The sequence below is a fragment of the Saprolegnia diclina genome (genome assembly GCF_000281045.1).
Source record: "Saprolegnia diclina VS20 unplaced genomic scaffold supercont1.19, whole genome shotgun sequence".
NCBI classification, from domain to species: domain Eukaryota; phylum Oomycota; class Saprolegniomycetes; order Saprolegniales; family Saprolegniaceae; genus Saprolegnia; species Saprolegnia diclina.
Window position 1 is genome coordinate 112,513 of NW_008246086.1, and position 26,397 is coordinate 138,909.

Consider the following 26,397-nt stretch of genomic DNA (forward strand, 5'->3'; position numbering starts at 1 on the left):
GCATAGTTCACGATGCCCAGCTTTTAGTTGCCGCCCGTGACAATGAATTACCGACGCCGTACTAACTAACTGTGCGTAGTTGAACTTCACCCCCTCATATCCCGGCATGCTATGCGCATGGCGACAGTTGAATTAACAACGTAGTTCCAGCACCGCAGCATTGACCGGGGCCGCAGGAGCACGATCGACTCGGAGCACCTCTGTCCAACACTCCCTATTTGTTCACTGGACATCAGTCTGCCCGAGGGTTTCCCTATTTGTGCTGAGAGCAGATTTGGTCCCTTCTCGGCCCCTCAAGTGCTCGTACTCGAAGTGGTCATATCCGTCCCGCTTTAACGCCCTACGGCAAAGTACAACCCGTTCAAACGAACAGCAACACGGAGCAACCGAGCACGCAAATCGGTGCAAGCCACTCGACGTCGACCGGCTTCGCGCAGGGCTGCACAACGAAATTCGCAGCCGAGGCGCTTTCTTCAGCGAATCAACTTCGATTGCTCTATGGCGATGACTCAAAGTTCCGTGGCCTGTCGAAGTCGTACATACTGATTAAGCCAATTCAGCTACTCACGCGGGAGCAGCGGATCCAGCTGGAAACGCGCATGAGTTGCAATCCCGCGCAGATCGCGTTCTTCCGCCATGACACTACTAGCACGAGCGTCGCTGCTGCTGCTCGTCGCCACTGCATCCTTCGCGGCGGACACGCTCCCGATCAACGGTTGGTACCCGTGCAGCATCAACACCGAGGCGACGTCGGCGCCAAAGGCCTCCTCCGCGTCATCGTCGGTCCAGTCGCTCAAGGCCAGCATCGGCGACGACGGCCGCATGTGGAGCGCGCTTCTCCACCCAATGCGCACCACGTACATTGAGGCCCTCGCGACAACCAAGCGCGCAACGACAGTCGAGTGCGCGGAGTTTACGCTGCCGCTGTGCCACGACGGGCTCTGCACGGCGCCGGCCAACGCGAGCACGACGACCATTCCCGTCTTTGTCAAGCGCGCGCTCGCGACCACGCGGACGACGTCGACCAAAGCGCTTTGGTTTCTTCAGGGCGGTCCTGGCGCCTCGTCCGTCAACAGTACGCACTTTGTATTAAATGTACTGAGATCTGAGTTGCGATGTAGTGGAGTCGTTCATGGTGTTGCTCTACAACATTCTCGGCGGCGCCGTCGACGTGTACACAATGGACCACCGCGGCACGGGTCGCAGCCACCGGCTGACGTGTGAAGCCGCGCAGATCGAGACGTCGGGAAGCCCCACGAAGGGCCAAATCACCAACAGCGTCCTCGCGACGTGTGCCCAAGATGTCAACACCCAGCTCGGCGGTGGCGCCGGTAAATCATATTCCTCCTATGCACTACCGTTTGTAAGGTCATGCATGTAGCGTCCGTCCTGCGGTCCTTTTCGACGACGAGTGCGGCCATGGACTTGTCCAAGGTGATTACGAGCATCGGCAACGCCAACACGTTTGTGTACGGCGTGAGCTACGGCACGTACCTCGTCGAGCGTCTCATGCAGCTCGAGAACCCGAGTATCAAGGGCTACATCCTCGACGGCGTCGTGTCCAACTCGGGCAGCAAAACCAACACGAAAATGGTCTTCAACGACTGGGACAAGAACGTCGAGAGCGTCGGTACGTTGCATGGCATGCATCAATTGACCATCACCGCACGACTGTAGCACAAACCTTTGTCGCGCTCTGCACCGCCGACCCTTTCTGCAGTGCCAAGTTTCCCGGCTCGGGTGCGTCGACCTTTTTAATGTTCCGTGGCTAAGGTCGCGTGCGATTAGATTTGAAGACCACGATGACCGCGTTGTACGCCTCCTTGGACGCGGGGCCGACCAAGACACAGTGTGCGTCGCTGCTCTCGTCGGTGCAAGACGGCTTGTCCCCGTCGGACCTGCTCCGCATTGTCTTTTCGACGCTGCTCCAGGACCAGAGTTTGCGACCGCTCATTCCTGCCCTTGTTTACCGCATCAAGCGGTGCACGACCAATGACGCGCTCGCCGTGTACAATTTTCTTGTCCAATTCACGAGCTCGTACGACGACAACTTGTCCACATGTGTCTCCACCAATAAGAGCTCATCGCAACCTGGTGTATAGAAGCAGCGACGATTCGGATGTGCTCGATTCGACGATGCTGTACAACCTCGTCGTCGCGTCCGAGCTCTGGCGCACGCCGACCGAGAGTGCGTCGGCGCTCGCGACCACATTCGAATCGACGTTGATTGGTAGCGACGTCTCGGACCTTGCGAAAATGTACTGCATTGCGAGCGGCGGCAGTGACGCCAACTGCGCCGGCGTCACCGCGTCCAAGTACCGTCTCCAGTACCCAACCGACAAGTACTTTGACCAACCGATTACGATCCCAACCGGCGCGTCCGTGCTCCTCATGGGCGGTCGCCTTGACCCGCAGACGTACTACAAGTACGGCGAGTACCAATACGACAGCTTTATCGGCACGGCCAAGCGCCTCGTCGAATTCAACTACTCGGCGCACGGTACCGTCGCCAACACCCCAGTTACCACCAAGGTAGTCGCCCCAAATCGCTTGCATCTCATGCGTCAGTAGAACGGAGCGCCTTGCGGTGCGCAGATCCTCGGCTCGTTTGTGCTTGTCAATGGCGACCTCGATAACCTCGACACGTCGTGCATGGCGGTGGTCCAGCCCATGACGTTCCAGCTGACGGCTTCGAACGTCCAGTCGCTCATGGCGACGACCGATGCGTACGACGGCACGCCGACGCAAAAGTTTACGCAAGGCATTACAAAGACCACCAACCCGAGCGGCGGGTCGTCGTCCGGGTCTCTCGGTACCAAGACGACGCCTGACGCAACATCGTCCGGGTGGAAGACGGCGGCGATCATCGCGTTCGTGCTTGTCGGGCTCCTCCTGCTCGTCATCGGCTATCTCCTGTACCGAGCCCGCGTCATAGCGCAGAAACAGCCCACGTACGACCAACACGTTACGGAAGCCTAACCCTGTACAGTGTCAACTCTGTCGACGCCCTTGCTCGTCGTAGTATACACTGCGTTGTTGACATATCTAAAATACCACTCGACCGCGGAACGAACTATCGTGATGAGCTTGTTGCTTCTTCATTCCATTCATTAGCTCCAGACGACATCCGAAAGCCTTACGCTTCCGGCGAGTCCAGCGACGTAGGATCGCGGGCAAGGACATAAATGTACGGCCGATGCACGAGCTGGAGACGGCGGACGTCGATGCGATCAAAGGTCTCGACGACCGCGAGCGTTGAAAAGCCCTACGCGAGCACATTTTAGTTCGCAGCTACCACAGCGTAGTCGTCGGCGTACCTCGCGCGATGGCGTCTCGGTCACCAAGTAATCAAACGCGCCAAAGTCCGTAATGCCTTCCGTCTTGTGGTACCTAATGGAGCTCACGTCTACAACGACAGCGACGACGACAAGATCGACATACGTCCACGCGGAATACTGCTCGCCAAAGCGGGAGACGCCCGTCATGGCCGCCGCCACGTCAATGTGCACGTGCATCGGCTTGGTCGCGCGCATCTGTTGCAGCGCATGGAGCTTTGCAAACGCCACACCGCCTACGCCATTTATCTACGTCTCCAAGTCCCAACAGAGCTGCGAACCCGGGTAGTTGGCATGCGACGCCAGCGTAAAGACCACCGAGCAGAGCGCCGTGATGACAAGACACAGTGCGACACACAGTAGGGGCCACGTGGCCTACGCAGCATCACATCGACCATCGAGCCAATCTAAGTTTGCAGTACCTTGTGCCGGCCGCGCCAGAGTTTGGCGACACCCTAAGCTCCATGCATACGCCACCATAGACTACGTGCACTCGACGTACGACAGCCGAGGCCATATTGAGCATGGGCACCGCGTTCAGAATGAACCGAAGCTCCTTGTGGGGCAAGATCGAAAAGAGCAGCACGTACAAAAGCACCTGCACCGCTGCATGATGCGCCCGCCCGAGAAGATTATGATAGCATCTACCGGCAGCACGTAGTAGACGACGTCGCGGTCGAACCAGTTGGCCGACATGAGCTGCGTTCGAAGTTGGCCGAGTCGCATCGTCGACACATTTGGGAGGACTGACCCGAGGGACCTACGAAGACCGCATTGAGAAATCGTAGCAAGAGAGTGCAATACGTAAGGCCCAGCGGCAGCAAGAGCGCGGACGCCCCAAGGATACGTGGCAGCGCCGATGTCAAGTACCAATGAAACGGGTGCGTCCCCCACTCGTGGCTCTTGTTGAGGATCGTGTTGAAGTAGAGGACTTCGCCTTCGGGCCAGAGCCAGCGCTGCCAAAAGACAGAGTCCACGCCGATCGTGAGCGCGATGGCGCCGAGCGCCGACGTCACGCCGACCATGACCATCTCGAGAAACCCGACCTAGAGACATATCCTCGTCCTGCAGTGTCGTCAAGGACCCATGTACGTGGCGTGCGACGAGGAGCGTGACCAAGATCGGGGCAAAGAGCACGGCCGTGTCGCCGCGGAAGACAATGGTCGAGACGCTGAGCAGCATAATGACGCGGCGCGACTGGCCCTACGACTGCTTGCTCAAAGGCGCGGGCGGCGCAAGCGCACGTACCTGCAGCCACGCCGCATACGCCAGGAAAACCAAGATCTACGACATACAAGAGTCGCCAAATGCATCAAGATGGAGGACGCATACAAGGGCAAAGATGTTGGGCAGCGTCCGGCTCATGTAAAACACCAAGTGAAACTGGACGGCCGTGAGCAGGCTGTAGGCAACCGCGGTGTCGCGGCCAAAGACGCTGCCGATCGTGCGCTTGAGCGTGCGCCACGCGGTAAACGAGAGCAGCCACAGCGAGGCGCGGGCGGCGATTTGCATGTGCGCCTTGGAGAGCATGAGCGAGGCTGGCGCGGCGACCGCGGCGACAGGCAGCGCACCGAGAAAGGTCCGTGGCACGACGCCGGGAAACTCAAAGTGGTCGTAGCGCGTGAGGTTGCGTTCGTAGAGGAGGTCGTGGATCGCCTGGAGGTTAAAGCTCTCTTCGACCTTGGCGAACGGGCTCAGCCACAGCTGGACGGCGCCGACTGCCAGCACAAGCGCTTCGTCGGCCATGACGTGTCAAAAAGTGGTCCACACGTGTAAAACACATACATCACGCATGTGTTAAATGAAGTGAAAATGTGAGAATGTGGCAAATGTGGCAAATGTGAAAAATATGAAAAATGTGAAAAACACGGCGGCGACCAGGTTTCTCGTTCGAAATGCGTGGCAAGTCCTGGCGTGCCCGACGGCTCAAATACCTCAGGGCAAAAACCGAATGCGGGTTTTCTCAAACGACCCTCCAGTCTGGCGAGAAGGAATACTACGAACGAAGTGGCAAAGCCTAGTATTATGTATCCGAGAGCCCCAGGGCGACGAACAGCAACGTGCAGCTTTGCCCCATACGGTGACGATCGAACGACCTCACGCAAACCTCAATCACCTTGCACGTCGGCGAGGCGTCGAAACCTTGAAGGACGAGAAGTAAGCTACTCGCGGAATACCCGCCATTCCATTCGACAGAGACGCTGTGAAAGGGCGTCCAAGATAACAGACGCACGCCATCGTCTCGTGCGCCAAGCAGAAAACGGTCGCGTCGTCGTCGTGAGGTCGCAGCTAGCAGTTACTACGGCGGAGAGTTGGCACAGGGACAAAGCAGAGAAGGTGGTGGAGCGTATCTTTGGCCTCGCACGCGATTGGCTTAAATTAAAACGGCCGACTTTGCCTCAATGGCGCCTCGGACGATTTTGCACTCGACTGACAATGTGAATCGTCGCAGGAGCATCTTAAATAACAGCACACAGAAAGCTACTAGGCTAATGCCGCGTGTACATCTCGATGATCGTCGGCAGCGGCTTGATTTGGCTGCGCGCAACCTTGGACATGCAGCGCGTAAACGGCACGCGCTTGCCCGCGACTGTGAGCACTGTTCGGTTCAAGAAGGCCCGCGGAAGGCGAATTGGCGATTTGGGTCGCTGCAAGAATCGATCCAAGAGCGAGTGAAAGCTCGGCGACGACCCTTTGCGCGTCAGCACTTGACACGGCGGCAGCGTGCTTTTTGTCGGGCGCGGTGGACTGGCCGGCCGCGGCGGCGGCGTCGGCTTCTTGACGACGTACGCCTCGTCGCTGGTCACAGCGGGCGACGTGGCCACCGACGCCCGGAGGTATTGACCAAGTTGGATCCAAACCTTGACAAGATCTGTCCAGGAACTGCGGCTGCTGCTGCTCATACTAAATGTGCAAGACGGTGCGCGGTTGAAGTCCTATTGGCGACTGGGTTCAAGGTGGTGGCGTTCATGAACTTCCACGTTTCTGTCGCCGGTGCAAAAGGCGGCTGCCGTACATTACCGTACACTCCACATCTCACATACGAATTCCAAGACGAACCGTCCGTCAAGTACAGCAGCCGGATCTGTTTTTTGATTGGCATCGCCGGGCGTCGTCCAACGCCCTCGCCTGCACAGCCGTGGACGAGCCAGCAATTTTTGTTGAGGTTGAAGTATCCTTGCTGCCATTGGAACAGCCCATTCCATATCTCGGCGGCGTTCGAACGCGAGCGCCTCTTGCTATAGCGATCCTGACGCGAGCAACCGCTGCACTGGCCGTTGGCAACCTGTGGCAAGGGTCATTGACCCATGCCTGTGGGCATCGGCTGCGGCCAAGCGGCTATCACTGGCTTGGGCGCAAAAATGCACGGCGACACCGCGCCAAGTGACACGTTGGTGATGGCTTCGGTGCCGCGTCTTTGTTGCAAGCGGAAAGCAGCGGCGAGCGAGAAGGTACATCGCCCTTGAGAATCCGGGCATGTCTCGTGGCTTCCTCAGCGAAGCCAACAGGCCTCGAAACAGATTGGCGAGCCCGATGAAGCCGACGTCCGCGTCGCCAAACTCGCTTATCACCTCCTTGCCATGTAGTGGGGACGATCTTTATTGCATGCGTATGGTCGTAGTCGCTTGTCAACCCAGGCGACAGGATCTCGTCAAGAGAAAAACTCTCGCATCGTCCTACCTACAAGTGCAAAGCGCATGGTGTCCATCCATTAGCTGCACCCAAGATACCGGTACACACGTCTGTATGTGGGCAGAAGGCGACCCTGTTTTTGCTCTGCGTCCGACGACGCAGTGCGTTGGGTACACTGCAAGGAGGAGCCTCGCGCGGCTGCAGTAGCTTCCCCCGCCTTTTGTAATCCTCCCGCGATATACGAGGCTGCATTGAAGCACTGTACCGGTACCAAAGACGCTCAGCTGCGACTTGTGAGCAGGTGAGTGGTATGACGGCGTCGAGCCAGCAAGTCGATAAAGTGCACTCTGGGGAAGGTTCCTTGCGGATGCTGTCTTTGGCCCTTGCGCACCTTGCCGGCTCAGGTGATACTCAGTCGTATCACTTAAATTCACTGGCGCGACCAGGTCGTCAGCCCAGGCACCCGTTGACTACAGGTGCTGATACTGGGCCCTACTAAATACACTTGCAGCCGTCTGCGCTCTGGTTTGTCTGGAACAAGTCTGTAGTGAGCGCACGAGATTGGGGATTGGGCATGAAAAGGTGAGCATATCGCTGGAGTGGGTAGTTAGAGCTGGCTTAGCGGCAAGCAGTGATGGAGGTGGGCGTCATGGTCGGCACATGCCCGCGTCCGCACCACGAGGAGCCGCCACGTTTTCACATCTAAAATGTACCACACGTCGCCTTGCGAGAAAGCGAGAAGCCCCGCGAGGGCCGCGGACGCCTTGTCCAAGTAGCACGCGCCGTTCACTTCGCGAAAAAGGAGGCAGTAGACGCTCTGCGCGTTGAGCAGCAGCGACGGAATGTGTCGGCGACGGAGCTGGGGCTGCAACATGCGTTCGATCCCATACGTGGCAATGATGCAGCCTAGCGCAATGCCAATTGTCGTGTAGACGCGGCGAACGCTGCCAATCTGAACGCGGCCACTCACGCACACGAGGCCGTCGTCCATGTTGAGGAGCTCGCAGACGCGCGAGACGTTGGCGGTCGCACTTGGCGGCGCATCGAGGAGCGTCCAGAGAAAAGTGCAGCTCCACGTGAGGAGCGAGCTCTTGTATGCATAGGACGGCGTGTACTGCTGCGTGACGCAGCTCAGAATGTCGTTGAGGACGTAGACGAGCCACGTGGCTTCGGAGGACGCGAGGACGATCTTGGTCCAGTGCAACGGCGGCGACGCGAGGAGCGTGCCGAGGCCGGTTTTCGAAAGCTGGAGCGTACTCGTATGCAAAAGACAGAGCGCGGTGATGCTGCGCACAAAGAGAAAGCTGCGACCGACCCAGACAATGCCCACCGTTCGGTTAAACTCGAGGAGGTTGAGGCTTTCCATGTGTCCGCGCAAGTGCAGTGTGTAGCCCAAGACGACGATCGCCATGCAAATGAGCACGATCGTGATGTAGAGCACAACTTGCTGGCAGTAAAACGCATACGTTTGCGGAATAAAACCCGCGTCCGGTGGCATTGTCACGGGCACGACGCCGAGGCTGATGGTGGTGACGGTGCCGGCATCCCCCGTAAAGGCAACGACCTCGCGCATGCCACACGTCCACTCGTACAACAGCAACCACCCATAAAAGCTCCAGATACGGTCCGACGAGCTTAAGAGCGATAGCTGCAGCAGCGACGACGAGCCATCGCTCTGGCGTCCGTACTGCAGCACGGTCACGTTGTGTGCTGCCATAGCGTCGTAGGCGGCGGTCGCCTCCGCTGCAAATGCCAGTGCAGGGTACGTCTCGAGGAACGCTCCACCCGCCATGTAGTCGTCCACGCAGCGACTGTCAACAATGGCATCGCTACTGCAAATATCGACATAGTCGGTCGCGTCCATCGACGGCGTCGACGTGGCATTGAACGCAGACAAAGCAAAGAGCACCTGCGACGGCGTCGGTTGCATCACTTCGAGGTACACCGAGTTGCAGTAGCTCGTGGCGCCAAACCCGATGGCCATGCCAAAGAAGAACGGGCTCGCGACAGCGTTGTCACCGCAAAAGATGTTGCCGCCCATCGAAATCGGGGTTGGTAGCGCCTGCCACACCAGGGGTACGGCCAAGACAAAATACTTGGTGGGCAAATGGACGTAGCGCGCCTGTGCTTCGAGGTCGGTCGCTGACAGCATCGCCAGCGCATCATGAAACAATGCGTAGAAGCGCCCGAGCGGAAATGGCACTGGCACAAATAACATGTCGACGGCGTTGAACGGCCCGACGTGCGACGAGAGCGCATGAAAACCGCTCGAGAGCGGGTACGACAAGGTACGGTTGTCGACAAGGAGCTGCTCGCTCGATACATTTGCAAAGGCAAACACACTGCTCGATCGCAGCAAGCTGCACCCGGCGATCCGCGACGCATTGGAAGCGGTCACGGCCCAGAGATCACTGGCGAACGCCCAGTACATGACGTGCGACGTTTGTCGCGTCGGGTGAAAGCGACCGACAACATTGGCCAGCGGTAGCGCATACGCGAGCCCGAGCGCGTTCTCTACGAGCATAGCATCGTGGAACCCGGTGGTTTTGAAATTTTGCCACTGAAGTTCGTAGCGAATCAGGTTGGCCTGCCGCCAGTAGATGACTTCGTCGTCGACCGAAAGCAAAATGCCAGCGTGCAAGGACGCTAAAAAGGCTTGGCCGGCAGTCGACTGCTGGAGCTCGTCGACAAACCCAGTAGCAAACGAGTCGCCATAGCAAGCGTGCCACTGCCCCCAGTCGTTGATGTTGCGCAAGGCCGTCTCGAGGTACACGGCAGCATTCGAGGCCATGTGGCGTTTGCATCGGTCTTGCCGCGCTTGCGTGTGGGCCATGCCCCAGCGCTGGTGGACGTCAAGCCAGCAATACTGCGTAAAGACCCACGGGAGCCGACATGGATCCATGGTGCGCAGGCCGCGCACGGCGGTCGCGAGTGTGAGCACATTTTCGTCCTGGAGGCCACGGGACGCGGCCGTCACGGGCCACGCGATGGTGGCGACCGACTCGTCGTACGACGGACTGTAATCGATGAGGGCGGTTGCATCGAGGCGTAGCTGTGTGGACGTGTTCGTCAAGAGACGCTGGTTGAGAGCGTTGGCGACGAACGCGTAGCTCCCAGTCGCGTTGAAGCCCGCCCAGAAAAAGTCGTTGGCAAGGGTGTCCCGCACGAGGTTAAAGTACGCGACGTTGCTGCCGAGGGTCGCCACAATGTAGAGGCAGCCAAAGAGCAGTGAGAGAGGCGCGAGCTTGGATTTGAACCAGCTATTCGGAGGCGGCGTCGGCTTGATCGGCGTCACACCGACAACGATCGGCGTTGGTCCCATTGTCGGTGGCAAAAGCACGAGGCAGTGGTGCTGCCATTCGAACGTATCCGGGGATAGCCACAGCCAGAGCTTGGTGTCAAAGACGTGCGTCTTGGAGACAAAGAGCAGGCCGCAGAGCACCGCCGAGATGGCATCGATCGCGATCGCGCCGCGCGGCCAGTGCGCGACAGCGAGCGGCGGCAGCACCATGTAGGCGCTCTCTTCAATGCACAGCATCGGACGCCGCTGCCGCCACCGGGCGACGGCGACGCTCAGCGTCGAGAGCAAAAGTAGAGCCACGAGCCACGTGAGCAGCACGAGAAGCCGCGATACGCTGCCAATTTGCACGTGTCCGCTCGTACAATAGAGCATGACGTCCATACCGATACCAAGGCAGCTGCGCGAGAGCGTTGCAGTGATCGTCGGCGGTGCCAAAACGTCCAAAAGCCAAATGCTGGAAAAGCCCAGTGCGCTTACAACCGGAAAAAGAACTGAGCTTGACGGTGTGAGCGGGTGCAAGAGCTCTTGCCCACCGTAGAGCACCCAGAGTGTCTCGGCGGCCAATAGCGCCGAGACCCACACCGGGCGCGGTGCCGCCTGCAACTGCATTGTCGCGCCATTTACCACCGGCTCGACGACGGCGGTTGCCAGACAGAGCGCCGCGGTGAGCGCACGCGAGCTCATGAGACCCCGGTTTAAATATACCGATGCGGTCAAGCGGTGGAACTGAAGCCACGGCGGCGCATGCCATCGGCGCCGTCCCACCGACAGTAGGATGATCGCAACCGCGACGAGGCAGAGCACACTGGTGATGACCGCCGTCATGGCCAAGAGGTAGCTACCCAAACTCACGCTCGGCGGCGCAAACGCCGTCGGTGTCCCCGTGTACGCCGCCGACATGAGCTGCAGCGTGCGCATGTCGCCTTCAAAGGACACGACCTCGCGGACATTTTGCGCCCAGTCGTACGCGCAGGCGACGCCGTGCGGGCGCCACGCCGGCGTAAACAGGCGCTGCATGTCGAGCGAAATGTCCGATTCATTGGACACTGAGGCGACAAACTGCATAAGCCCGACGTCCGAGCCGACAACCGAGGCGGGTAGCGCAACCGATACGGTTCCGAGGAGCTTCGCCGCGGCGGCAACAGACGCGAGGTACGATGAGCATGCGCTGCTTGAGCAAAGAAACGACGTGTCGACACCGCTCACAAGGACAAGGAGGCTGCTTTCACGAGTCCACGTAAAGCGAAGCGGCAGCTGCTTGCTGCACACATCGTCGAAGGAAAACGATTCTTGCGGAAACGACTGCGGACGACCGTAGGCACACATGGGGTTGCCGCCAAAGTAGACTATCGGCGCGTCGGTCCACGACGGTGGCGGTAGCTCCATCGATGCTGGCACGGCGTTGTAGGCGCGTGCGAACGCAGCATTCGACTGCAGCGCCGAGAGCACGATCGCGTCAAAGCTCTGCACGGCTGCAATCCAGTCGGGCGGTGGCGGCACCCAGCGCAGGCGTAGGTTGTTGAGCATACCGATTTGCGCGTGCACCACGTCGTTGATGAGCCCTCGGAACGGCCCGAGCAGGTACACTTCGACCTGCGTCGGGTCAATGTCGCCGTAAAAGAGAGGTGTGTGGCGCACGAGACTTTGGTTGACCCCCGGGCCTTGCAACTCAAACTCAAAGTTGCCCGTGAGGAGCGCGGTCGTCCACGACGGCGTCCCACGCTGCACGGATGCGATCGATTTGATCGTAAACGACGAGACAACGCCGAGCGCGTTCTCGATCACAATGGTTTCGAGGACGCCGACCTCGTAGTGGTTGGAGTAGAGCAGCTGAAAATACGCAATGCCGTGGGCTTCCCAGAGAAGGACTTCACTTTGCACATCGACAAGTGTGTGGGTAAGCAGTCGATTGGACCACGCGGCACCAGCATCGGTCGCATTCAACGGCGTGAGCACGCGCATGTTGAAGCGCAGGCCGTTCTGGGCGTACCACGCGCCAAAGTCCATGTTGCGCAGGACGGCTTCGAGGTACGCGGCGCCATTGGCCATGTCGTTGGCCTCGCACCGGGCCTGCGTCGCGGTTGTGACGCCCATTTCCCAACGCCGCTCCAAGTCCACCCAGCAGTATTTCGCTGGTAGAAACGTAAAGAGACCGCTGTCAAGGTGGCGCAGGCTCGCAATTGCGGTTGGAAGCGCTGTCATGTGCTCGTAGAGCAACCGCCGACCGTACGCTGGCTGCATCTCGTACGGCTCGACCCACGGCAGCGCCTGCACGTCAAGGACAGTTGCAGACGACGTTGCGTTCATGGACGCGAGCGCGCGGTTGTAGACATAGCGAAGCGCCGCCGACGTGTTGAGTGTCGCAAAGCCACTCCAAAAAAGATCGTTTTCAAGGTATGGGGCAAAAAGATAGAGGCTGTAGAGACTGAGGCCGACCGACACCACGACGTACAAAAGCCCCAGCACGTGGCGCAGTGGTCGGTCGCCTGGTGCGTAGACAACGACGGACGGACCGGCTACCGAGATCCGCATCGGCGCAACTGCAAAGCAACTGAGTGATGTTTCGTAACGGATCGGCCTCAAGAGACCATTTCCGACCCGCAGTGGTTTTATGTCGACGCTATGTAGAGCTGCATTGAGCCGAATAGCAATCTAAAGAGCTTTCCAAAGACGTAGTGCGAATGGCCCCCCGTAAAGGCGTGCTGTAGAAGAACTTACGGAAGCGTTCGAATGAAGAAGCGCTTGCGCGAGGCGCAGCTAGAACGGGGGTGCAGCTAACTCGACCTCACATCCGCAACGACCCAACCTCGGACTCCTTGCTGCCAATATTACATATTGGATAGTCCTCCAGGCCATGTCGTTGCTTGTGTGTCATCCTGAAGACTCGCCGTGCGAATTTCGCGCCATTTTGGCTATGTTCCGGATAATTATACGCGTATCCGGATTCTTACTTGCTGTTGCCAGAAAACGATGTGGGGGCAGCTGGTGGGCGCGAGCGGGACGCTGGACCTCGTCCTGCCGCGGAGCCGACTCGGGCGCTTGGCCAAGAAGGCCGACGTCGTCATTAGCAAGCCCTTTATCAGCGGTCTGGTACGCAGACGATGCTCGTAGCGCGCTTCTCCTCATGGGTCCTATGTTAGCACTGCACGTTCGAGCGCCTCGACGCCGGCGGCGAGACGTCCGTGTGGCTCGTGGACCATAGCACCAACGGCGTCTTCGTCAATGGCAGCGTCGTGGGCCATTCGAACCGGGTCGCGATCAACGATCAAGACGAGATCTCCTTCACCAAGCCGGGCATCAAGAGCCCCGGCATCGAACCGCTCTTCTTTCGCTTCTGCCTCACGTATACCATTCCCATGCGATCGCTGGTCCACAAGTATCCTCCCAGGAACACCGAGCCGTCGACGCCGACGCATCGCGGTGGGCAGAAGCGGCCGCGCAGCCCCTTCTCGACGCCCGAGCCGCGCGCGGTGATTGACAGTGCGAAGAAGCTCTGCGTGTCTTCCACGACGCAGCGCGACGAGCTCATCTCGGGCACGGAAGCGATGCAAAAGGCCAACCAGGTACAGCATATGCTCTTGCTAAATGTGATCTCATCCATCGCAGGAGCTGCGCCAACGGCTCGTCGAGCACGGCAACCGCGAGAACGAGCTCAAGGAGAAGATCCAGACAATGCTCGTCACGATCAACGAGAAAGAGTCGACGATCGAGAAGATGGATGAAGAGCAAGCCAAGCTGCGCGCGCAGGTCATGCAGCAAGACCACACCGTGCTCGACCTCACTGCCCGCGTCGATGCATACAAGAGCCTCGAAGAAGGCTGGAAGGCCAAGGAGGCCGAGTGGGTGCAACAAAAGGAGCTCCACCTCACGACAGCCGCCGACCTCAGCGCCGCCCAGCGGCAGCTGCAACATGCGCAGAGCGTCATTAGCGTGCTCGAATCGCAAGCAGCCGAGACGTCGACCAAGATGGCCGAAGCGACACAGCAGGTTCGGGACCTTGAGGTTGAGAACCACCAACTTCAGATGCAACGCGACGCCGTCCAGATGAAGCGAGAGCAGCACGAAGAAGACTCTCGGTACGCCACTTCCTGCCTGGATGTCAAGGTCAAGGTTGAACTACTGTAGCAGAAGTGATCAAGAAAGCGTGCTCGTCATGAAGGCTCGGCTTGCGACCGCGCGCGAAGCGTTCCACCAGATGCAGCATTACATGGGCGTGCTGGCGGACCAGATCCAGATCCCAAGCGCATCCGAGGCCAGACACACTGACGCCGCCATCGACGACGACGACGACGACGGGGAGACACAGTGCATGGACAAGTCGCGACCACAGTCCTTGGTCGACTTGGCCGTTGTGGCCGACGCCAAGCACGAGACCACCAACAGCGAGGAGGGCAAAAGCCCGGAGCAGCCTTCGGCGGTCAAGCCGAAAGAAGCGAGGCGGCTGTTCACGACGACCTCGGAATCCGATGACGGTATCAAACCAGAAGCGAGTGACGAGGACAGCGACGAAGACATGACGGCGGAGCACCGACCCGAGTCCAAGGGACTCTCACCGGACGAGACGCATGTGATGGACATTACGACCGACTCACCGCGGGAGGCTGCGCCACCGGCCCTCGTCGAGACCAAGAGCAAGCGCTGGCTGCAGCTCAACACAATGGACGAGTCGCACAACGACAGCGAAACGGGCTTGTTTGACGAAACACAGATTTCCCAAGACTTGCAAGACGAATAAGATACGCGATGATAATACTTCACGGTTGGTACGACTGATCTCACGGCAATGGCGCCGACTGGAAGCGCTTGAGCAGGTTCGCATCTACAAGAGGGTGAGTTTCAATCATGAACGCGTGAGATGACGCACCGTTGAGTTGGCGTTGAGCCTTGATGTTGGCCTTGGACGGCCGCGGCTGGAAGAGCGACGGCGCACTCGCGGCGACTGTTTGCTTCCACGATACATCGATACGCCGCGCAGGCTGGACGGGGGCCACAACGTGCACGGGACTTGGCGTCTCGGGGGCCGGCTCGTCAAGCGTGGTGACAATTTCCTTGGGTTCGGCGCATCCCTTCTCGAGCTTCGTTTCGCGAAGCCGCTCAAAACCAGCAAGAACTTGTTGCTGGAAATATACCTTCTTGGCCTCGGCTTCCTCGAGCGCCCGTTCCATGGCGTCATAGCGGTGCTGGAGCTTCTTGTTTTCCTCGTCACATGCGCTGCGTTCGGCGTTGAGCCCTGCCAGGGCCGACTCTGCAGCGATCAGCGAGGTTTGGGTGGAAGCAAGCGCTTCTTCGTGTCGAGAGCACGTCTGGGACAACTCATCGATGCGGGCGTCAAGCTCAAGCTTCTTCTTGGCCCACGCAGCGTCCTGCTCGTGCCACTGTGCGAGCGTCGCCTCCAGCTTCGCCACATGCGTTTCGAGGTCGCCGATGGTCAGGACCCTGGCATCGACGCTGGCCTTGAGGTCCGCGTTATCTTTGGCTAGCCGCGTGTTGGCAAGCACGAGGTCCCCCTTCTCCGACAAGAGCGCAGTTTGGTCAGCGACCCACTTGGCGGCTTGGTCTTCGCGCTCCTTTGAGGACACGAACGCCCGCGTCTCGAACGCTTCGCACTGGAGCTGAAGGTCGCTGTTTTGTGCCTGAAGACTGCCGACTTGGTTGCGGAGCTCGTCCACCTGGCGCTCAAGAAGCGCGATCGATGCTGCTTTGTCCTTGACCGTGTCGTCGTAGCGGCACTGTCGCTGGAAATCGTCCTCTTGGAGCGCGAGAATCTGCTGCTCTTGAGCGCTGACCGTCATCTCGAGCTCGCTTTTTTCCTTCTCGGTCGTCTCCAAGCACACTTGGAGGCAGCGGATTTCAGAAGAGAGATCTTGGACGCGGTCCTGGAGCTCGACAACATCTGCCGTGAGCCCCTTCGCACGCTCTTCGACTTCATCGCGCTCTTCCGTTGTAACCGCAAGCGTTGCTTGAAGCTGTGCGCTTTCATCAGTCGCTTTCTGTAGATAAAGGACGAGCGCGTCGTGCTCTGCTTGACGTGATGCATCGATCGCCGCTGCTTTGGTCTCGAGCAACGACAGCGCTTCGGTGAGCGCGACGATCTGAGCTCGTAGTTTCTCGTTGTCGGCTTCGAGGTCGCGCTTCTCATCCTTGATCACGACAATTTCTTGCGCGAGACCCGCGCCGATGGAGCCTTGCTGCTCCATGTTGGCCTTGTACAGCTCGACGAGCGCCGACTTGTCATCAACGCGCGTTGTCGCATCGTCGAGCTTGGCTTGGCAATCCTCAAGCATGGACACAAGCTGCGCCTTGTTGCCGCTAAGGGTCGTGAACTCGAGGCGCGCCTCAGTGAGCTCGGCCTCGAGGCGCGTCACACGCTCCTGGGATTCGGTAGCTTGATGGTTGCTACCGTCGACGAGGGCTTGACGCTCAGACGCCCAAGCGGCGTTCTGCGTCTCCAAAACACGCACGCTGGCACGCAACTCAACGAGCTGGTTCGTCAATGCTGCGTTTTCGTCTCGGACGGTGCGGATGTCGGCGTCGTGGGTATCCAAGCCTTCCGTCTTGAGCTTGAGCATCTCGGCTTTGAGCGTCGTTGCTTGTTCCTCGACGGCTCTGTGCTTCTCGCGTAGCGCGTGCTCGTGGGTGAGCTGGACTTGGAGCTGATCTTTGAGGCAAGCAATCTCTGTCTGGCACTAATCACAGTGTCGTCCTGAGAAAACCTTTGACTTCAGCGCATCGTGGCCTACCTCGCAAGTCGATGAGCTGGCTTTCAGCTGGGCGAGCTCCGCCTTTAGGAGCTCTCCTTGCTGCTGTTCCTCAAAGAGGCCAGCCTGGACGGTACTCATGGTCTCGTCCATGCAACCAAGTTCTTCTTCCATTGTCGCCTTCTGCTTGACGAGCTCATCAACGCGTGCTTGTAGCTCCGCGACACGCGGGTCGTCGCCGGCTGGCTCTTTCGGCGATTCTTGCAGGGAGCTCTGGATTTCCATGGCAGATACTTGCGCTTTGAGCGCCGAGATCTCTTCCTCCTTGGCCGTGTTGTACTCCTTGAGCATGACGGACGTTTGCTTGAGTGCCGTCTGCGACTCGTCAAAGTTGAGCTCGAGGCGAAGAATCGCGTTTTCTTTCTCCTTGAGTTTGGCTTTCAACGTAGCGACTGTCTCGTGTAGCGCCATCACATCCGGATCGTTCGCCGACAACGAGCTCTGCACCGACGTGGGCGCATCCTCCGTCTGCATTTGAAATCCTTCGATCTTCTCTTCTGCGCGCGCGAGCGCGTCCGCGTTGATGACAAACTTGGTCTGGAGCGCGTGCAGTTTCTTCTCGGTCGCCTTCTTCTCGCAGAGGAGTTCAAAGTACAGCTCTGATGATGTAGAGTCAGTCGAGCCACTCGGAGTATGTACAGGAGTTGGCGTCGCCGACAGACTTTTCAGGGTCTCGTGGTTCGAGTGCGGTGTGGCCACGGGTGCTATCATTCGTGGTGTTAACATGTACACGCGGAAAAGTCGTCAATGTACCGGCCACAGCAAGACTCGGGGCGGCCACGTTTTCTACACTGGGACTCTGTTGGGGGTGAGCCGAAACCCTCCGAGCCGCGCCAGTCTGCACCTTCGCGACTGCAAGATTCCTCTATTGCACGCCACATGCAAGTAGCAACATAAAGGCTAAGAACGTCGCGAGTACCCGTCGCTTGATGGTGTCGGGCGTATTGGTGATGTTGGACAGAGTCTTGCGCTTGTGATTCTACACATATTTGGTTAGCCATCATTGCTGTGGTGTTGTAAATGCGAACCCGCGGAGTGACGATGTCAGTCGTCGCTCGAGCACCGTGGGGGCTTATCGCATGCGCGTTGACAGTCACGACTTCAAGCTGGCGCGCAAGATGCTTCTTGACACTGGGCTCGAGCGTCATCAAAAAGCTACAGAACGCAAGGAGTGAGTGTTGTTGATGCACCTTGATATCCATACGCGTCTTTGTAATCGGGCCAAATCGAGGCATACGCGCTATACACAGGCAAACTGAGTATACACAGCGTGAGCGCCAAGATAGGTATTGTACGCATAGCATGAGCGGCCAGCATCTCGGCTCACGGGCGACGCATCGCTGAGCGCACTCTACGGCGTTTTTCATCAGCACCCATGTTTGCGTGGAAGTAATAGAGCTACCGCAATAAAGTCCTGGATCTGCCCGCGGTATGTATCCAAGTGCGCGAACGTCCAGTGCTTGAGCAGGATGAGCATGTACTGGACGCACGCATCTCGCATCTGGCCGTTCCTATGTCAACCATCATGCGCTCCGCGTTTTGTATGCATCGCAATCAGGCATCATACTTGCTCGTCTTGGACACGTAGAAGAACGTCGATAGTATGTGGCGAGACATGACGACTTTGAGCACGCGCTCGATGCAGCCGTGGATCGCGCTGCTGTTGACCTGGTACCATCATGAGGGTCTGCCGAAGTTAGAAGAGGAGACCTTGTTGGTGCCCCCTCGGGCGTCGATCATCGTTGAGAAGACGTTCGAGATGAGAAGCTTCGTCTTCTGGCCCAGATGCACTGCGATTTCCGCAAAGACCTCGCATGCTTCCTTGACGACCGCTGATCGGAGCTCGACGAACTACATGAAGAGTCGCATGTCGTTGGAAGCGCTAGGATCACCATGTACGTACGAGGCTGCGGAAGGGAACGACGAGACAGCTGAGGTTCTCTTGGGTGATGCTGCCTGCATTGGCGACGACGTAGCTGTGGATGTCCCGGAGCGCATCGACCTTGAGCTTCCATTCCTCGTCGCCGACCCTCAAGCGCGCTGCGTACCCGTCCAGGGGGCACTGCTTGGACCTCCATCCTAGCTGCTCGGGGCATGAGGTCTAGGCTTCCTCGGCCCCATCCTCCTACCGTCGGCTGCATGGTCCTTGTCCGATCGCGCGCGCCGAGGTGCAAATTTAGGTGGCTTGATTTGAATATTCAAACACGCGGTCCTCGATAGTAGGGTGCAATACGCGTTACAAGAACACAATCCAACCAATCAACGTGCACAAAATTCTGAAACGCGAGGCTGAAATCACCGCTCCTTGGCTGACCGATCCACGCACACCTCAGTTGAAGCATGTATTGTACTATGAGCATGGCTCACGGATCACTCGTCTTCAAGGTTGTTGGATAGGTCATGGCATCCATCAGTCGTTTGCATACCTTTTGGTGTAGAAATTGTGATGGCAGAAGGTATAAATTGCGTGATTTTAAACAATTGGAGGCTGGGTCGCACCTTCGAATTTCAGAATTCCGCATTCGCTGTGGCCTGGCGACGATGATCGCGCTCCTAGAACACATCAACTTGGCCATCGAGGCCTCGGGCGACCCGACGACGGCAACTGCCCGCTTCTACCTGGACGTTCTTGGGTGTGCGCGCGACCCGCGTTTGGAGTGGATGGTCCATGCTAACATTGGTCTCGGCCAATTCCATCTTCTGCCGGGCCAGCCTGCGGACCAGCGCATCAACGGCGAGATCGCGCTCTTCTACACGAGCCTCAACGCGCTCAAGGAGCGACTCGTCGCCCGTGGCCAAGCCTTCTACGAGCACATGAGCGATGTCGTCGTGCCAGCCATTGCGGTGTACGACTTTGCCATGGCCGCGCGCCACTACCGCCACATCGGCGTATCAGATCCCTCTGGCAACTCTATCTTGTGCTTCGAGTCCCCGCACGACTATGCGGCTGCGTCTGCAGCGCTGGGTGCGCACCCGGGCGACGCGGCCGTTGGCGATGGGCTTGCCTACATCAAATTTCTCGTGCGCCCTGGCGCGGCCCGTGGCCTAGGCGCGTTCTACCAGCAGCTTCTCGGTGCGGCCACCGTGGTCCAGCCGCTTGACAAGGCTGCTGCGAGCGATCTCCACCTGTGCAGCGTCGACTGCGGCCCGCTGCAGCGTCTGCTCTTTGAAGAGACACACGAGCTGCTGTTGCCGTACGACGGTCACCACATTTGCATCTACGTAACCGAGTTTGAAGCCGCGTACCACGCGTGCGCGGCCAAGCAGCTCGTGTGGACGAACGCCATTTACGAAGACAAGTGCGACTCGTGGGCGGAGACGCAAAAGTGGCGTCAATTTCGCATCCTGGACATCCGCGACCCAGGATCGAACGCGCTCCTGCTCCAGCTCGAGCACGAGATCCGCCCGCTACAGCACAGTCGGTGCCCGCTAACGTCGGCCAAGTAGTCGTCTAATCTAGTGCTGCGTAATTGTGCGTTGCCAGTTGAGTCCTGTCGTGGGGCGGTCCAGTTGCAGAGGAAGCTGTGGTTCACTTCCGATCCTTTGTCCATGCTCTGGCTCCATGCTTCCATGCCATTTCATATTAGATACAGAAACGGAGTTATCTCCGCTGCCTACAACCACATGCAGAAAACGTCAATGAGCAACCAATACCTGCCGTGCCGACAGCATTTTTCATTTTGCATCACGTCAGGATGAGCGCGGTCAACGCCACGCTTCTTGCTGATGGCTACTGGGGCCCCCCGACGAGCAGCGTCGACTGGTACAACATTCCGTCCTATCTTTTGTGGGCATGGACCAACCCACGTATCTTGTAGGTGCGAAGACAACTACGTCTGGTCTTACTACATTGCAGAGTGGTGGAACTCGTGGAGGTACATTTCTTCATCCACCATCAACGCCGTCTCGAATCCATCTACCTCTAGCAACGTTCCGCCGCTGCTGCTTGCACTCTACGCCCTCTACAAGTCGCGCCTCGCGTACGCCAACCACGCACAGCCAGCGATCATTCGCTTCGCCTACATTGTACCTCTGGTCATCTTTTCTGGCTCGTTCGCCTTCCACTCGACGCTCACGTACGCAGGCCAGCTCCTCGACGAACTCCCCATGATGTACGGAACCCTCTTCTTTCACTACATCAGCCTCCGGTACCATCCAACGATGAAGTGGGTGCTCATCGCCTTTGCCGTCGGCCTCACGATCGCTCTCTCCATCGTCGGCCACGCTCCCCTCGCATTCCAATTTGCCTACGGCTTTCTGGTCCATCGTCAGTCTAAGTATTGCATCCACTGATGCATTGCATGGGTAGACAGTCGCGCTCGTCGTGCGAAGCATCGTCCTGCACCGACAGCACAAGGACGTGAGCGAGACGCGGCTCTTGCAGCTCGGCGCGCTCTTGTACGCGGGAGGGTTTGTACTCTGGATCGCCGACCAAGCGTTTTGTCCGTCGGCCAAGCAGCTGCACTTGCACGCGATCTGGCATCTCCTCTCGGGGGCCGGGACGTTTATGTGGATCCAGTTTGCGTGCGCATACGAGCTGAGCATGCACGAAGAGCGTCTTCGCGTCCGCAAGATCGCGTGCATCTTGCCCTACTGCGTCCGATCGAGTGCGCCGGCAAGCACGCCCACCACAACGCCACAGGTGGCCTTCGTATCGAGGGCATCCGACCACGTCGACACACTTTAACATGTCGTACAAGTCTGCAATACGATCTGACGTTATTGCTGGGACGAAGCACGTGAAACATCACCGTTCGATGTGTATTTGCCTCAAGTTCGAGCAACTCATGCTCGCACGATGTGCCACGGCGCAATAAGAACTCTGTTCGGGCGCTTGGACTCGGCATTTCGCTAATTACAATCCGCCGTCGCGTGCACGATACACGCGCAGATGCCGAAATGATATACAAAGACCCAATGTAGAGAGTAGCGTCATGGAGCTCGTGGCGTCGACGAATCGGAGGAGGATGCGAGCGTCCGTTCGTGTCTGGTCGCCGCGTCGGGTTCCTACGATAGGCTCGTGGCACCGGCAGTCCCTTCGACGGAGGACGACGCGGTTGCAGCAGCTGCTTGGATCAGGTCGACGCGTGCCTCGGAGCGACGAGGGGTCGCACACGACCAAGCGTCGTGGCGGATGTCGTATGCAATTCGATGACCCAACACACTGGATGCCGAGACAGAATTTCATCGCACTTGGCAAACACTTGGCGTTTGTATGGGCGACGTGCATCACGTCAACCAAAAGATTGTCGATCAGGCATTACAGCGGCCACCATGATCTTAAACTTGAACTTTGTATGCGATCGCAAGGATTGATCATCCGCGATTATGACGGATCCGGCCAATCGGCGAAATCAGCTTGATTGTCAATCTCGTTGCGCCTGCCGCCGACCAATCACAGACCGGGCAGGCAGTCCCGGTCCAATCACCTTGGAGGTTGCGCCAAGGCTGGATCCAGTGTCATTTTGCAATTTCCAGCGTCTTGACCAGCATGACTGCGACCACGATCGAAGAGAACTGCCCAGCGTTCGACAACGGCTGCCCCTTCAAGGACGCCAAGGAGCGCGTCGCCGACTGCACCTTCTTCGCCAAGGGCTGCCCCTTCAAGGAGACGAAGGACATGACCGCGCTCTACGATGAGCTCCAGGCGGCGATCCCGGCGTCGCACCACGAGACGGGCACGGCCGCGGCCGAGTCGGTCCTCGCCATGTTCCAGAGCATCCACACCGTGAGCCGCACCAAGAAGACCGAGGTCGGCGCCTGCCCCGTTTTTGTCACGACGTGCCCGTTCAAGACGATCACCAAGGACGGCCGCCCACTCGTGGACGAGCTCCAGATGCGCGCGTGGGGCCAATTCAACGACGACAGCAGCAGCGAGGACGAGGCGCCCCCGCGCAAGCAAGGCCACCTCGCCGAGGACCTCAAGTACGGCACGAAAAAATCACACAAGGAGGCCGAGAACGTCCACTTTATCCGCGAGTTCATCAAGGGCCGCATCAACAAGGACGCGTACAAGACGATGGTCGCCATGTTCTACTACGTCTACGGCGAGCTCGAAGAGCAGATGCGCCGCGCCTATGCGCTCCGCGACCCGATCTTCTCGCCGCTGCACTTTCCCGACGAGCTCGAGCGCAAGAAGGCGCTCGAAGTCGACTTGGCGTACTACTATGGCCCCAACTGGGCATCGACGATGCCGGCCATGACGCCTGCGACAAAGGAGTACATTGCGCGCCTCCAGTATATTGGCACGAACGAACCGTCCATCTTGGTTGCCCACGCGTACACGCGGTACCTCGGCGACCTCTCGGGCGGTCAGATCCTCAAGAAGATTGCCATCAAGGCGCTCGGCCTCGAGAACGGCAACGGCACGGCGTTCTACGACTTTAAGAATATGACCACGACCCACAAGGTGTTCAAGAACAAGTACCGTGACGCGCTCAACAACTTGCACGTGACGCAGGCCATCTCGGACCGCTTGGTCGAGGAAGCCAACCTCGCGTTCCTTCTCAACATGAAGCTCTTTGAGGAGCTCGACGTGCTCTCGGGCTTCAACACGCCCGAGCAGCAGCAAGCCGACGCGATTCTGCGCCGCCGCCAGGCCGAGACCGCGCCCAAGGAAGTCGAGACGCGCACGGGCGGTGTGTGCCCGTTTGCCAAGATGGTTGGTCAGCCCGGCATCAAGGAGCTCGCGATGAAGTACCACGGCGATGACATGAGCGCCGACGAGTTTGATGAGCTCAAGGCCGAGTACGATGCGGCCAAGTGGGAGGCACGCAAGAAGCTTCTGAAGCAGTACAGCGTCTCGATGCTGGTCATGGGCGCCGCCGTCGGTCTCTCGCTCTTCTTCAAGCAGCATTAAGGCTTAGGGCTAGGGCTTTCAACTACTATTTACATCCTTAATCGACGATGAACATCAAATCTCCACGTGAACAGACAATCGTGTGCATCGCTAGTAGACATGACCTCGATCACGACAACGAGACCGAAGCGTCCTATCTGACGTGATACGTTTGGCGACCAGTTCAAGCTCGGTAGCTGATGGTAGTGTCTGCAACAAATGAGGGTATTGGAAAAATGAATCCAAAATTGTTACCAGTGGCAGCTATGACCTAGGGCTATTACTTGGCCGTGTGGGCCGTCGTGTACGGCAGGATGGCGCCAATGCGCTGGACGCGCAACGTCTTCTTGCTGCGCGAGAGCTCGTGCGCGCAGGCAAACTGAATCCACACAAACGTGCCGGTCCCCGAGAGGAGGTGCCACAAGGCATGGAGCTGCAATGGCTTGACAGTCGCGCAAAAGTGCTGGTCGAGCAGCCAAAGGCCAAATGCAGCCACGTACAAGACCGCGCCGAGCTGCAACAAGCGCGTGTGCCCGACATCTTCGTGGTTGACGTTGAACAAAAGGCTACGCGCAAGAAGCGCGGCCACCTACGCAGCAGTCGTATGTTAGCGTCGTCGCCTTGTGCTCTTCTTTATGACGTACGAGCGTGCCGTAGGCAACGCGGAAGGGCATGGGCGACTCGGGGAAGAAGGCCATCATGAGCGTGAGCCCGATTGCAAACGCGATAAGGACCCACTTCGTGATCGGGTTGTGCCGGAGGCTAATGTAGTGAAAGTAGAGCGTGCCGTACATCATGGGGAGTTCGTCGAGCATTTGGCCCACAAACGACAAGGTCGAGTGAAAGGCAAACGAGCCGGCAAAGACAATGACGGGCACGAGGTACGCGATGCGGATCGAGGTTGGCTGCGCGCTGTCGGCGTACGCCTGGCGCGACTTGTACATGGCGTAAAGCGCCAAGGCGAGCGGCGGCACGTTGCTACACATTAGAAATGATTGGGCCATGGTGTCAACGCGGCGGCCAACCTCCACGAGTTCCACCACTCGGCAATGTAGAAGGACCACACGTAGTTGTCTTCGCACCTAGTACAGACTGAGGTCGTCGCGTCACGCGTATGATGCAACGGACCAGTCGACGCTGCTCGTCGGCGCGCCCCAGTAGCCCATCTCGGTCGTCGCCATGCTCGGATCTGCCTGATGACGAAATGAGAAAAAAGGCAAAGTGCAAAAAACGGCGTTATTAATAGCCGGTGCAGCCATCATGCGATGGAGCTTCAACCTGCCGTCTCGCGTCATCAAGCGACCTGTAGGCGCCAAGGGAATACTGTATGAGACTCTGTACGGCTACCGACTCCATAGCGCCGACCGTAAACCTTCGTACTACTCGTACTCTCATTTATAACAAAAACAGGATCAGCTCATATTTAGGCTAGGGACACGTTTTAGCGCCAATTCCGCTTCTTCCAGAGCGACGGCCTCAGCGAATGTGACTTTAAACAGCGTGGTACACGTCCTCCGCCTCGGTCCAGTGGGACGGCGCACTCGATCGGACGCAGTAGGGCAAGATGCACGCAACCTTGCGGACGCGAAGACGCCCTTCGTGCATGCTCAACTCGTACGCGCACGCAAACTGAATCCACACAAACGTCCCGGCCCCCGAGAGGAGATGCCAGATCGCGTGCAAGTGCAGCGGCTTGGCCGACGGAAAAAACAATTGGTCGGCGATCCAGAGTACAAACCCTCCCGCGTACAAAAGCGCGCCGAGCTGCAAGAGCCGCGTCTCGCTCACGTCCTTGTGCCGGCGGTGCAGGACGATGCTTCGCACGACGAGCGCGACTGTCTACCCATCCAATGCATCAGTGGATGCAATACTGAGACTGACGATGGACCAGAAAGCCGCAGGCAAATTGGAACGCGAGAGGAGCGTGGCCGACGATGGAGAGAGCGATCGTGAGGCCGACGGCAAAGGCGATGAGCACCCACTTCATCGTTGGATGGTACCGGAGGCTGATGTAGTGAAAGAAGAGGGTTCCGTACATCATGGGGAGCTCGTCAAGGAGCTGGCCTGCGTACGTGAGCGTCGAGTGGAAGGCGAACGAGCCGGAAAAGATGACCAGAGGTACAATGTAGGCGAAGCGAATGATCGCTGGCTGTGCGTCGTTGGCGTACGCGAGGCGCGACTTGTAGAGGGCGTAGAGTGCAAGCAGCAGCGGCGGAACGTTGCTAGAGGTAGATGGATTCGAGAGATTGGCAATTTTCCCTGTACTAATCAGCACAATTTGTGCAGCCTCCTGTTGCAACACGTGGGGTCGGCAACACATATGTATGGGCAGTCCACAGCCTGTCGAGAATATGCTGCAAACTACAGTCCCAAGTGTTGTGCGATACTACATGTGTCAAGTGCGTGCGCTACAGCCACCGCGTTGGCGCACACTAGTCGGACATCCCACGAAGACTTGCAAGCACCTTTCCCCTGGGACGAAGCTCTGGGACGAGTGACACAGGACAGCACCCACGGTCGAGAAACATCTGC

General features: G+C 58.4%; 11 protein-coding genes across 12 annotated transcripts; 5 read left to right on the top strand and 6 right to left on the bottom strand.

Moving 5' to 3' along the window:
• The first annotated feature begins 597 nt into the window (after positions 1 to 597).
• On the top strand, positions 598 to 3,093 carry SDRG_06827 (hypothetical protein). Its single transcript, XM_008612631.1, has 7 exons — positions 598 to 1,075; positions 1,122 to 1,331; positions 1,382 to 1,630; positions 1,678 to 1,740; positions 1,789 to 2,038; positions 2,103 to 2,532; positions 2,572 to 3,093. The coding sequence occupies exons 1-7, from the start codon at positions 637 to 639 to the stop codon at positions 2,977 to 2,979; spliced, it is 2,049 nt and encodes a 682-aa protein (XP_008610853.1). The 5' UTR covers positions 598 to 636; the 3' UTR covers positions 2,980 to 3,093.
• A 4-nt stretch (positions 3,094 to 3,097) lies between these two features.
• SDRG_06828 (hypothetical protein) lies at positions 3,098 to 5,096 on the bottom strand. Its single transcript, XM_008612632.1, has 9 exons — positions 4,668 to 5,096; positions 4,584 to 4,619; positions 4,428 to 4,538; positions 4,140 to 4,381; positions 3,808 to 3,979; positions 3,617 to 3,710; positions 3,442 to 3,571; positions 3,318 to 3,390; positions 3,098 to 3,265 (listed from the first exon to the last, which is right to left on the bottom strand). The coding sequence occupies exons 1-9, from the start codon at positions 5,079 to 5,081 to the stop codon at positions 3,137 to 3,139; spliced, it is 1,401 nt and encodes a 466-aa protein (XP_008610854.1). The 5' UTR covers positions 5,082 to 5,096; the 3' UTR covers positions 3,098 to 3,136.
• Positions 5,097 to 5,331: 235 nt separating this feature from the next.
• On the bottom strand, positions 5,332 to 6,325 carry SDRG_06829 (hypothetical protein). Its single transcript, XM_008612633.1, has one exon. It carries the CDS (start codon positions 6,236 to 6,238, stop codon positions 5,825 to 5,827), a length of 414 nt encoding a protein of 137 aa, XP_008610855.1. The 5' UTR covers positions 6,239 to 6,325; the 3' UTR covers positions 5,332 to 5,824.
• Positions 6,326 to 7,497: 1,172 nt separating this feature from the next.
• On the bottom strand, positions 7,498 to 12,807 carry SDRG_06830 (hypothetical protein). Its single transcript, XM_008612634.1, has one exon. It carries the CDS (start codon positions 12,799 to 12,801, stop codon positions 7,576 to 7,578), a length of 5,226 nt encoding a protein of 1,741 aa, XP_008610856.1. The 5' UTR covers positions 12,802 to 12,807; the 3' UTR covers positions 7,498 to 7,575.
• Positions 12,808 to 13,228: 421 nt separating this feature from the next.
• On the top strand, positions 13,229 to 15,042 carry SDRG_06831 (hypothetical protein). Its single transcript, XM_008612635.1, has 5 exons — positions 13,229 to 13,359; positions 13,410 to 13,612; positions 13,658 to 13,832; positions 13,876 to 14,345; positions 14,395 to 15,042. The coding sequence occupies exons 1-5, from the start codon at positions 13,240 to 13,242 to the stop codon at positions 15,002 to 15,004; spliced, it is 1,578 nt and encodes a 525-aa protein (XP_008610857.1). The 5' UTR covers positions 13,229 to 13,239; the 3' UTR covers positions 15,005 to 15,042.
• On the bottom strand, positions 14,943 to 19,217 carry SDRG_06832 (the record flags this gene model as incomplete). 2 transcript variants are annotated; one of them, XM_008612637.1, is made up of 14 exons in its annotated part: positions 19,157 to 19,168; positions 18,931 to 19,110; positions 18,738 to 18,878; positions 18,595 to 18,695; positions 18,430 to 18,538; positions 18,323 to 18,378; positions 18,232 to 18,267; positions 18,056 to 18,182; positions 17,947 to 18,006; positions 17,781 to 17,892; positions 17,690 to 17,731; positions 17,010 to 17,626; positions 15,134 to 16,955; positions 15,045 to 15,088 (listed from the first exon to the last, which is right to left on the bottom strand). In XM_008612637.1, exons 1-14 carry the CDS (start codon positions 19,166 to 19,168, stop codon positions 15,045 to 15,047), a joined length of 3,459 nt encoding a protein of 1,152 aa, XP_008610859.1. The 2 variants fall into 2 exon arrangements, with proteins under 2 accessions (XP_008610858.1, XP_008610859.1); XM_008612636.1 differs by having other exon boundaries at positions 14,943 to 15,088; positions 17,010 to 17,731; positions 19,157 to 19,217.
• Positions 19,218 to 19,535: 318 nt separating this feature from the next.
• SDRG_06833 (hypothetical protein) lies at positions 19,536 to 20,519 on the top strand. Its single transcript, XM_008612638.1, has one exon. It carries the CDS (start codon positions 19,569 to 19,571, stop codon positions 20,472 to 20,474), a length of 906 nt encoding a protein of 301 aa, XP_008610860.1. The 5' UTR covers positions 19,536 to 19,568; the 3' UTR covers positions 20,475 to 20,519.
• Positions 20,520 to 20,716: 197 nt separating this feature from the next.
• SDRG_06834 (hypothetical protein) lies at positions 20,717 to 21,780 on the top strand. Its single transcript, XM_008612639.1, has 4 exons — positions 20,717 to 20,790; positions 20,846 to 20,902; positions 20,954 to 21,287; positions 21,337 to 21,780. The coding sequence occupies exons 1-4, from the start codon at positions 20,723 to 20,725 to the stop codon at positions 21,712 to 21,714; spliced, it is 837 nt and encodes a 278-aa protein (XP_008610861.1). The 5' UTR covers positions 20,717 to 20,722; the 3' UTR covers positions 21,715 to 21,780.
• Positions 21,781 to 22,476: 696 nt separating this feature from the next.
• SDRG_06835 (hypothetical protein) lies at positions 22,477 to 23,964 on the top strand. The gene has a single exon (XM_008612640.1). It carries the CDS (start codon positions 22,519 to 22,521, stop codon positions 23,884 to 23,886), a length of 1,368 nt encoding a protein of 455 aa, XP_008610862.1. The 5' UTR covers positions 22,477 to 22,518; the 3' UTR covers positions 23,887 to 23,964.
• Positions 23,965 to 24,031: 67 nt separating this feature from the next.
• On the bottom strand, positions 24,032 to 25,133 carry SDRG_06836 (hypothetical protein). Its single transcript, XM_008612641.1, has 4 exons — positions 24,994 to 25,133; positions 24,891 to 24,947; positions 24,510 to 24,843; positions 24,032 to 24,454 (listed from the first exon to the last, which is right to left on the bottom strand). The coding sequence occupies exons 1-4, from the start codon at positions 25,125 to 25,127 to the stop codon at positions 24,146 to 24,148; spliced, it is 834 nt and encodes a 277-aa protein (XP_008610863.1). The 5' UTR covers positions 25,128 to 25,133; the 3' UTR covers positions 24,032 to 24,145.
• Positions 25,134 to 25,281: 148 nt separating this feature from the next.
• Positions 25,282 to 26,393, bottom strand: SDRG_06837 (hypothetical protein; the record flags this gene model as incomplete). The annotated part of the gene is made up of 3 exons (XM_008612642.1): positions 25,282 to 25,704; positions 25,754 to 26,087; positions 26,377 to 26,393. The coding sequence occupies 3 exons, from the start codon at positions 26,391 to 26,393 to the stop codon at positions 25,357 to 25,359; spliced, it is 699 nt and encodes a 232-aa protein (XP_008610864.1). The 3' UTR covers positions 25,282 to 25,356.
• Between the last annotated feature and the right edge of the window lie 4 nt (positions 26,394 to 26,397).